This window comes from Phalangium opilio, unplaced genomic scaffold (genome assembly GCF_054372755.1).
Source record: "Phalangium opilio isolate 3A_F unplaced genomic scaffold, DU_Popi_V2 ptg000078l_1, whole genome shotgun sequence".
Classification (NCBI taxonomy): Eukaryota; Metazoa; Arthropoda; class Arachnida; order Opiliones; family Phalangiidae; genus Phalangium; species Phalangium opilio.
The window spans coordinates 4,927,016-4,938,161 of NW_028324186.1; the positions used below are offsets into that span (position 1 = coordinate 4,927,016).

At 36.8% G+C, this 11,146-nt stretch overlaps 2 protein-coding genes across 2 annotated transcripts; both read left to right on the top strand.

The window, feature by feature from the left end:
- Positions 1-1,082: 1,082 nt before the first annotated feature.
- Positions 1,083-2,372, top strand: LOC149655932 (uncharacterized). The gene has a single exon (XM_089845069.1). It carries the CDS (start codon positions 1,083-1,085, stop codon positions 2,370-2,372), a length of 1,290 nt encoding a protein of 429 aa, XP_089701195.1.
- Positions 2,373-3,692: 1,320 nt separating this feature from the next.
- LOC149655933 (sterile alpha motif domain-containing protein 3-like) lies at positions 3,693-5,873 on the top strand. The gene is made up of 8 exons (XM_089844924.1): positions 3,693-3,968; positions 4,031-4,255; positions 4,318-4,417; positions 4,502-4,708; positions 4,780-4,986; positions 5,090-5,270; positions 5,412-5,488; positions 5,567-5,873. The coding sequence occupies exons 1-8, from the start codon at positions 3,709-3,711 to the stop codon at positions 5,831-5,833; spliced, it is 1,524 nt and encodes a 507-aa protein (XP_089701050.1). The 5' UTR covers positions 3,693-3,708; the 3' UTR covers positions 5,834-5,873.
- The last annotated feature ends 5,273 nt before the right edge of the window (positions 5,874-11,146 follow it).

The following is an 11,146-nucleotide window of genomic DNA, read 5'->3' on the forward strand; positions in this document are numbered from 1 at the left end:
ATAACCTCTTTTGGCCGTTCGATACCCCTCCCCTCCTCGCATTATCACAAGTTTAGGCTAGGATCTAGGGTTCGGTCCGAAGCTTTCGGAGGCAGAAAATTATTTCAAAGCTTATCGGTAATCGGTTATTCAGTTTCTGTTAAATTCTGTACGGCGAGGTGAAATTATTTTTATCAACGCTTCAAGACAAAGGAAAATAGGTAAGCAATTAGTTTCTATTTTTAATCTAAAATCAAAGTTGATTCTAAACAAAGAGTAAAACTACGTTTATATTTTAGACGAATTCTTAACGTTCGACACCGTTAGGCTTAAATATCCTAAACAGCCTGAAGCAGGTTTTTGGCAAATTCTCATGTTTTCCGAGACTGCTAAATCTTGAGGAACGATTAAGAACACCGTGAACAAGCTTATGGTAAGTGATGATTTCTAAATTCTGTACAAAAATTAACATTAAGAATAGGAAATGACGCCAAGGTTTCATAGCTTTAGCGCTATGGGTATTATATTGCAGGGACGTTTATTAGGCCTTAATCCTAATGGATATAAAAACAAGATTTATGGGAGAATGATAATTTTTATTAACTTAGTTTAAGTAACTTGAAAGTCATTTACAATAAGATGGCCCAAGGGCTGGGCCGTAATAGAGTAGTTTCACTGCTATGTATAGATAGTTTTCACACATGGAGGGTTCATACCATTTACACCAGGAAGCTGGGCTATCTGGAGGACAAAAGACGGGTTTTTGTCCTCCAGATAGCCCGGCCTCCTGGTGTAAATGGTATGAATCCTCCATGTGTGAAAACTATCTATAGGGTGTTTCCGCGAGCGTAAAAAGGGAGAAGAAATAAGGGGCGAAAACCGGTTTTCAGGGGATGTCAACATGGCGTCCTAACGTGGCCAGAGCGGGCAGCCGGCAAGGGAGAGGAAAGGGGGAAGGTAACTTTACGTCACGCGCAAAGACCCAATAGCAACGTCGTTCCCTTATATACAAGCTCTTACTAAATAAAGCAACTGATTTAGATGTTGCTCAGTATTGTTTTTTGGTTTTGATTTGCAAGGTCGTGGCCAAACTGAAAAGGACAATGTCATATTCATGTTCCATCTGTGGAGTGAACCGACAAACGGCCCATTTATGGATAAAACACCTAAGAATTCGCCATTCTCATGAGCCTAATCGAAAATTTTTATGTGCATTCCATGGTTGCAAAAAGTTGTTTTTAAAGTTCGAATCCCTTAAGACTCACGTTTATAGAAATCACTTTAAGAAAGGCGAACCAATTGTAGCTAACGTAGATGGTTTATTTCAAGATCAAAACTTTAATGATTATGATGAAATTGATAAAATTAACCAAGACAATCACGATGAACAAATTCGTGAAAATAACAGTATCAGTCAACTTCAAAGAAGCTCTGCTCTTTTTGTGCTTAAAATTCGCGAAAAACACAAGCTACCAATTAGTGTTGCAAACGACATTTCGCTGAGTTTTAAAAACATCCTTGAAAATTGTATCGACAGTTGCTTTAATCTAAGTCAACACAATTTTTCGGAGCTTGAGCGTATGTCAGAAGCTAGAAATTTGTCTCAGTCAGTTATAAGTCACATAAATTCAGAGCATAACCTGCATAAATACTGTGTAGATAATTTCAACCTCATCGAGCCCATAGATTATATTCTCGGTGTTAAAAGGGTAAATTGCAAAATTGTTAAACAAAAGTTCAGTTATGTTCCAGTTTTAAAAATATTGCAAAATATGTTGGCTCATGATGATATTTGGAGTGAAGTAACAAAAGCGAAGAGTTACAACAAATACTTACGAGATTATGATGATGGTTCAATATGTAAGAACCATCCCATTTTTAGCAAAGATAATTCGGCGTTACGGTTGCATTTTTATTTAGATGAGGTTGAATTGAACAATCCCCTTGGGTCTAAGAGGGGTAAACATAAAGTGACCTTAGTATATTTCGTGATTGGAAATATTAGCCCGGTTTTTAGGAGTAAATTAAGTAGCATTAACTTGGCCATGGTTGTAAGGTATCCTGCTCTTAAACAATACGGATATGAAAAAGTACTGAAACCTCTTCTGGATGACCTTGAAGTACTTCAGACAGATGGAATCTTAGTACGTAACAATATTAATGTCAAAGGAGCATTGGCTACAATATCGGCAGATAATCTTTCCAGCAATGGGTTGGGTGGATATCAGCAATGTTTTTCTAGTGGTAGATTTTATCGGTTTTGTATGACTAGAAAAGAGCATATTTCGCTGAAGTTTTATGAAAATAACATGTTAATTAGAAGTCCAGAAGTACATTCCTATCATTTAAAAGCAGTTCTGGAAAATCCAGACAATAAATGGTGTACGGAGTGAAAGGAATGTGTCCTTTTTCGGTTCTACCTCATTTCGAAGTAACGCAGTCACTCCCCCCCGACATAATGCACGATTTTTACGAGGGTGTTGTGCCGTTAGTTCTAAAACTTATTGTAAATCACCTGATAGATGAGAATTTTATATCTTTGAAAAACATAAATGACATTATTGAAAATTTCTCCTATGGAGAACTGATGGTGAAGGATAAAAGTGTACCTATCTCTAAAGAGGTCCTTAGAGGTACTGGGCGTCTAGTTGGTACAGCAGCACAAATGAAGTGCCTTTTATACTTCTTTCCCTTAATGTTTGGCTCCGTTACTCCTAATGATGATGAATATTGGAAATTGCTTCTAACGCTTATTGAAATAGGTGAAATTATAATATCACCAGTAATTGATCCCACATGGATGCCTTACTTGTATGAACTTGTAAATGATTTTAATTGTATTATGAAAGAGATCCCAAATGGACGGTTTATACCGAAAATACATTTTCTCGCGCATTACGCAAGATTAATGTTGGAATATGGACCTTTAGTACGCTTGTGGTGTATGCGCTTTGAAGGAAAGCATCAATACTTCAAACAAATAGCCGCTAATTCTCGCAATTTCGTAAACATTTGCGTAACACTTGCAAAAAGACATCAATTACTTCAGTGTTACGAAAGAAGTGGCCCGTCTGGATTAGAGAACGATGACTTTGTGAAAACGCTCACCCTTAAGTTTAGCTCTTTACCTTTAAATCTCCGAAAAGAAGTACATGCATTTTTTAATGTCTCTGTCATAGAACCTAATGTTACACAAATTGCTTCTTCTATTCGAGTAAAAGGTGTGACGTACAAAAAAAAACTTTCTTCTTCCAGTAACAATGAACGAAGTTGATTTGCCAATTTTCATAAAAATATATTTCTTAATAGAAGTGCTTGGAAAATGGCACGTGAGTGGCCGCATTATAACTTGCAAAAATTATTTAAAACATTATAATTGTTACGTTGTCGAAGAGTTAAATGAATGGATGATTATGGAGCCGGGGAAAGAAATAGATAATAGGACTTTGGAAACCTATAAACTAGACTCTCAGAATGTTATCATATTTAGTCACCGAATTTGCAATGTTAATGCTTGAAGTAAAAATCAGTCGGCGGACGTTTTCATCAGTTAATTTATGCCCTAAAATTTTCATATAATGCAAAAAATGCATTGAGAATGTTAATATTTTTATTTTTATTTGAATTGCTTAAAATTTGAGAAATTGTTAAAATTTGAGAAATTGTAAAACATTTTCCTATTTTCTTAGAGAACTATAATTTCTTCTGAACGAATATATAGTATTTAATATGGAGAGAAGCTATCACGTTAGTTGCGAGCAAAAGAAGAAATGTGTTAAGGTTTTGGCCAGCTCTGGCAAAACTGAGTTTTGTGAAGAAATTGAAAATATTTTCTCAACAAAAATTGGAACTGTCCAAGTGTTTGACTCATCCTGGGACGACTGGGTTGACTTTGACTTCAAGGATGGCCTACCAGAGGATAGATCAAAAATTCTGGTACTACCAGCTAAGGAAGAAACGCTATCATATGACAATAAAATCCTCACCGAGTATGTTTTTATCATTTTGTGTTAAACAATTAATATTATAATAATAATTCACTGTACTATAGAAATATCGGCGAACTTCCTAACTCCGCTATGATTGATGAGACAGATATTCCCATACCAGCCTGCAGCAATGTTGTGCAAAGAATACCGGATCCCTACATCATACCACACCTTCCATCAGAAATAGTAAAACTGATAAATGAAAAAGATGCTAGGGTCTTTGGTAGAAAATACAGACCGAGAATTGTCAGTATTCTTTATGAAGATGTGACCAAATATAATAACTAGTAAGATTAGTTAAAGTCGTCATGGAACAAGCCCACAATTAATATATTTTTCCTATTCATAGTTACCCTTCCAAAGACGAACGAAACAGAGTGGCCAGTGCGTTGGTGCGAAGATATCCTTTCCTTAGAGACAAATTAAATAATCTGAATGGAAACCCTTATGTAAGTGCACACCAATATTTAATCTACCAGAGTAATCAGTACATGAAATATACTAACTCCGACTGAAACCAATATGTTTTGTAGGATACATGGGCTGAAGCTTTACATACTAAATTTCGCCATGAACGATGTAATAGATCTGATTTAGAATGCGTCAAGGCAATGAAAGCTATTCACAGCAGAAAAAGGAAAGGGATGCTGGAAGGCTCTGATGATAAGGAAGTCACTGAAAAAGAAGATACACAGAGCAAGAAGATAAAAGATGAAAGGACAAAAAGAATATGCCCAGGGGTGCGCAATAATGCCATTATTTTTATTTTCGCACTATGTGCGCATGCTTAATACTTTACTATAAAACAAAGCTCATGGCTGGAATGGCAGAAGACGAAGAAAGTATAAAAGTGCACTCTGATATACTCAACAAAGAAATTGACAAAGGGCATCCCAATGAAGTTCTAATTGAAGAAAAAATGCAGAGAACTGCATTTCATCGGCAAAAAATGGCTTACGACAATCAAAGGGTTGACCAGATAGTCTCAAAGTTTCCTGTTCTGGTTGAAACTAACAAGGTAAAAATTTCTATAACCAATTTGTTTGTTTTCTACGCAGAAAGCAACAACACTGTAGAAATGCTTGTTGTTCCAGTTTTAATAAAAGTTTAATATTTTTCAGCTCATAAAAGAGCTAAACATTTTGCAAAATATTAGGCCATCGGCGGAAAAGGTGTTAGTACACCATATACAACCAATAGTGTCTAGAATCATTGAACTGTGTTCCAAGAAAAAAAATGCAAAAGGCCTTTTAAGTATTCTAAAGGAAAAAGAAGAAGTGTCTTCAAAAGAGGCATTTAAAGGTAAAATAGAACTGAAAGTATAATTTTGTTTTGGCATTGTATTACGTTGTAATAATAGTCATAACAAGCCTCTCCCTAGAACTTGTCACCCTCTCCAAATATATATAAAACGTAAATAACTAGAACTTCCTTATTTTTTAGTTTTGCAGTTGAATGCGAGTCTTCTTTTATTGCCTTGCATATTTGGAGAAAAGTTGGAGCTGTATTTTACTTCAACAGTAAGTAACATGCATTGATTTTATTTTTATTGTATAACAACAAATACAGTAATTTTTAACGTATAACGTAATGTTTAGAAACCTAAAGGATCCACCCCAGTGGTATTGTTTTCAAACAACGACTATTTAGAGGCTCCTTTGACGGTTGAAATTGAAGGAGTATCATTTGACGTTAAAACAGTAGAAGATGGAATAACAACCATGTTTGCGGGATACTATGCATTCCAACTCCATTATCCTGTTGGATTACAAAAAACCATGGAGTTTCTGCAAAAGGTGGTTTTCAAAATTAGCAATGAAAAGATTTCTTCTGGAGTGACCAATATTGTCAACCAGTTAAGTTAAATTTAAATAGGAAATTAAACTTATGTTTATATTTGTTTCGTATACTGTGTAAAACACTTTTTTAAAGTTAGATCATAAGCTTCTATGTCAAATAAAATTAGGTTTGTAGTTGAAGAAAACAGCTCGCTTTTCTGTCGAAAGAAAGATGGTACTTTTTTCGTTTCAAAGCTGAAATTTCCAATTCAAATGTGACCTGTTTCCAGTCCAGAAGTGGTTCGTTTCCTGTCCAGAGGTGGTCCGTTTCCAGTCCAGAGGTGGTCCGTTTCCAGTCCAGAGGTGGTCCGTTTCCAGTCCAGAGGTGGTCCGTTTCCAGTCCAGGGGTGGTCCGTTTCCAGTCCAGGGGTGGTCCGTTTCCAGTCCAGGGGTGGTCCGTTTCCAGTCCAGGGGTGGTCCGTTTCCAGTCCAGGGGTGGTCCGTTTCCAGTCCAGGGGTGGTCCGTTTTCAGTGCAGATTTGACCAGTTTCTAGTTGAGAGATGGTCGCTTATCCGTTCAAAGACGGTACATTTTCCATTCAAAGTTGGTCACTTTCCAGCTCACAGATGGTCAGTAAACCGTTCATAGACGGTCAGTAAACCGTTCATAGACGGTCAGTAAACCGTTCATAGACGGTCAGTAAACCGTTCATAGACGGTCAGTAAACCGTTCATAGACGGTCAGTAAACCGTTCATAGACGGTCAGTAAACCGTTCATAGACGGTCAGTAAACCGTTCATAGACGGTCAGTAAACCGTTCATAGACGGTCAGTAAACCGTTCATAGACGGTCAGTAAACCGTTCATAGACGGTCAGTAAACCGTTCATAGACGGTCAGTAAACCGTTCATAGATGGTCAGTAAACCGTTCATAGATGGTCAGTAAACCGTTCATAGATGGTCAGTAAACCGTTCATAGATGGTCAGTAAACCGTTCATAGATGGTCAGTAAACCGTTCATAGATGGTCAGTAAACCGTTCATAGATGGTCAGTAAACCGTTCAAAATTGCACAGTCAAATTTATGCGCGCAGTTGGATATGATAAAAACTGTATAGATTTGGTCAGTAATCTGTGCTATCTCAGAGTCACCCCTCTGCACATGATTTTGTCCTACATTGAACAGTTTTTTTTAAGAGTGTAGTCTCAAAGCGTTTGCAATTTCGTTTGCTTCTTTCATGTGTCGTACGATTTGCGATTTTATCGTCATGGAGTCGTACACAGTGAGCTCAAATAGTACTGACTCATCTCGTACTCCTAAATATTTTATAGCAAACATGAAGAAATGCAAATCTCTTGTCTTGATAATTAATAACCTTTTGCATGATAGTATTTTTTCTTACACTCGCTCCAACCACTGTACATTGAAAAAGGAACTTGATTTAACACGCGAAATAAGTGTCTGTAAAAGTCGTTAGATTCATACTCAAAGCACGGATAATTTGATTTTAGCAAAAAGAAATAATGTATCAACATTTGATCGGCCAAAAATTGTTTCCCTAATAAAATTTTCGTATGTGACTCTGTCAACTTATTATAAGCATTCGAATTGGAGTTGATTTTACTACTTTCCTGATTCCCCCTAACTCCAGCTGGTTGGAACAGTGTACGTTTCAATTGGTTCGACGCTTAAACTTTTGGCGTTACTTTGGGACTGAATTTTATTTTTTTTTAAACGGAGGTTGTTGGTATATCCCCCTGGTTCTAATAGACGCATCTTCCTGGACTAGAGGTTTGGTTTTCTTAAATTTCTCTTCAAGTAATTTTAATTGTTTTTGTCTTTTTTGATTTGGTATATGCTTATGAGCGTTAAGCAAAGCTCGTTTAAACAACTTCTTGTTTAATTCGTACAAATGTTTTATGGCTTAATCTAACCTAGGTTTTTTGTCGTATAGGGCTTGTTCTTTAACGAGTCTGTTGAAACTTTCAACATGACCCTGAGTCGGTGCCTCTTGATCAAAATAATTCACTAATCCGTCTTTAAAATTAACCCTAGGCTGGTAAGATGCTGGAACCACTTCAAAATGTCTGCTTAAATCACCCGAGAGAAGCCTAGTCCACAGAGGCTATGTGGGATAATAGTTTTTTTGCCTGTATGCTAGAAGGTTGGGACCATATAATTCGTTTCTAGAAAGCAATGAAGGAAAGTATTCTTCGCGGGCTACATCTTGTTTAACTTTATCAATAATTCTATCTGCGATGTCTTTAAAAAAAGTATTACCATCCCCAGCTATGCTTCAATTCTTCTAACAGTGAACTGTTTATTAGAACACTTATCATAAACATTCCAAATTTATGTTTATTGGGTGAAGTACTATAAATTTTTTTCATAAGTCTGCTACCATCTTTCATCATGTGGCAAATGCCACACTGAATAAGAGTAAAATTTAAGACATCTCCACTAGCAACTCCCTCCGTAATTCTCCGGCAAACGCCCACGTACTGATTTAAACTCATTCCATTAAATACCTTCAAAGCAGCAGTGATCAGAACGAGACTTTGATCGCTGGAAATAACTGCTGGGTATACAACATTACGTTTCCCCGCTATTGTTTTTTGCGCTTGAAAGAAGTGATAAAGAAAATTGGTTCATGTCTCCGCGCTTTGATCCTCCGTTATTAACTCCGCAACTGGCACAGGTATAGATTTCTTATCAATTTCTGGACACCTCATGACTATGGGGTAATACATAAAACGTTTAACGTTTTCAGTGGCCACTACCGAGCCAGTTCCATCCCAAAATAAAATATCGCGCTTAGCATGGTCACGAATGTAATTAACCGACCCTTTGGAATAGAGGGAAACATAACGTGGTTTGGTTGATATTTTCTGTACATAACCACTATACTCAGGGTCTTCTCCGAGCAAAGTTAAAGATTCGTTGAGATCTTTCGATCTGCATTGTTTTTGATAAGCCTCGTATCTAATTTGCCGCATCGTACCTGTTTTAAGTGCAGAATTAGTTAAGCTCCCATACTAATATCAGTTGAGTTTTTAGAATCGAGATCCCATACAGCCTCCAACGGTCTTAATCTGGGGTTTTTTAGGAACTCTTGCCGCAAAATTTGCTTTGGTCCCATTGAACCGAATTCCCATTCGACAGAAGGGGGTTTTTTGGGGTCCCATTCGATCGAACGTAGCCAAAGGTGCGATTTTATTATAGTCCCATTGGACCGAAATTCTATTGAACTGGAAGAAGACATACTGTGTGGTTTTGCATTAAATATATTTTTAATTTCAAAACTTATTATTGTTAAAATAAATGTGAGTTGAAAATGTATTACTGCACTCCTCACCTCACCTACCCTAGCCTAACCTAACCTAACCTAACCTAACCTAACCAAACGTAACCTAACTTAACCTAACCTAACCCAACCCAACCTTGTTTTGAGGTAAAAAGATTATTTATATGAGTATTAAAACAATTTATTAGCAATAATAGAAATATTTTGGAAAAGGTGGCAGCTAATTAATAGGAGAATATTTTGGAAAAGGTGGCAGCTAATTAATAGGAAAATCTTTTGGAAAAGGTGGCAGCTAATTAATAGGAAAATCTTTTGGAAAAGGTGGCAGCTTATTAATAAAAGAATATTTTAGAAAAGGTGGTAGCTAACTAAAAGGAGAATATTTTGGAAAATGTGGCAGCTAATTAGTAGGAGAATGTTTTGGAAAAGGTTGCAGCTAATTAATAGGAGAATGTTTTGGAAAAGGTGGTAGCTAATTAATAGGAGAATATTTTGAAAAAGGTGGGAGCTATTTAGTAGGAAAATCTTTTGGAAAAGGTGGTAGCTAATTAATAAGAGAATGTTTTGGAAAAGGTGGTAGCTATTTAATGGGAGAATATTTTGGAAAAGGTGGTAGCTAATTAAAAGGAGCATATTTTGGAAAAGGTGTCAACGTTTTATTGGAACCAAACCTAACCTAACCTAAGCTAAGCTAACCTAAGCTAACCTAACCTAACCTAACCTAACTTAACCTAAGCTAAGCTAACCTAACCTAACCTAACCTAACCTAAGCTAACCTAACCTAAGCTAAGCTAAGCTAAGCTAAGCTAACCTAACCTAACCTAAGCTAAGCTAAGCTAAGCTAAGCTAACCTAACCTAACCCACCCGAAACCAAATTATTAAAATTTTAATTTAAAATTTAAAGACATTGATGGAACTACCATTAAGACTGCACTTCATTTTAAGCACAATTTGTTTATTAATTCTATATATCTCTTGCCTTGAAAGGAATGAAAGTGAGCGTTTTAATTAGTATCACGAAACATTTACTTTTAATATTATTAACATACCTTTCGGAGATTCGAACCAACAACCTATCGCTTCGCAGTCCAACTTCGTATCCACTACACCACCGAATCGCTGACGGCTACAGTGTTTCAAGTTATATTCATGTATTTTTTAGGGGCATATTCGGACGATTGGGATTTCGGTCCATCGGGAATATAGCCATTGGGCTGGAAATCTAAAATCATTGCGGGATATTCGGTCGAATGGGATTTCGGTCCATTGGGAATTCGGTTGAAAGGAACGATACCCAAAATTTCTCTTTTAGCGCCTCTAATCTGAGGAAACTCCGTCGCTCATGATAACGGTTACCTCTATTAGTAATTATGCCTTGATAATTTTTAAAAATTTTAATATCGCATTTAGCTTGGCAAGGTCTTGGTGTCGCGTTAATTCTTGAACAGTATAAATTACAGGAAAAGAGCAAATCTGAATAGATACTATTATCTGGCGCGTAATGGTTAAGAACATTCCATATACATTGCGGATTATTTTGTTTCAAAATATCATCTAGGAGAACTTTATAATTATTACAATCAAGAGTTTTAGGTGAACGGCGATGGGTGCACATTTTATCCCAAGTATCTTTTGCAATAGAAAATTTTACTTTCTCAGGAACGCGTTTCATAACCTCAGGCTGTTCAAATCCGTCAGTGCTGGATAGAATGTCCTTGCGAACTTCCTCGGACATGGAGAGTAAACCAACGTCTCTAATGTTTAAGGACGGATCATAACCACTATGTATAGAATCTAATCCGGGACTAACTGATAGTATTTCCGATTTTGAGGTATCCTCAGAATCACTCCTGTTAAATCTAAACTAGACCCGCTCGACCTGAATTCTCTTTCTCTATCTGGGTTTGGAGATTCAAGAGTATGCGAGTTTCTCGCGTAATCATCCGAAATGGATTCATCCGAAACGGAAATACTCCAGGATAGAGGACTGTGCATAAGAGAGAGATCTTCTTGCTCCAAGGGAATCGAAATTGGGTCTGTCATGAAGCCATTATTGTTCGGAGACTGCTTTAATGGCTTGCCTTCAAAGCGAGGA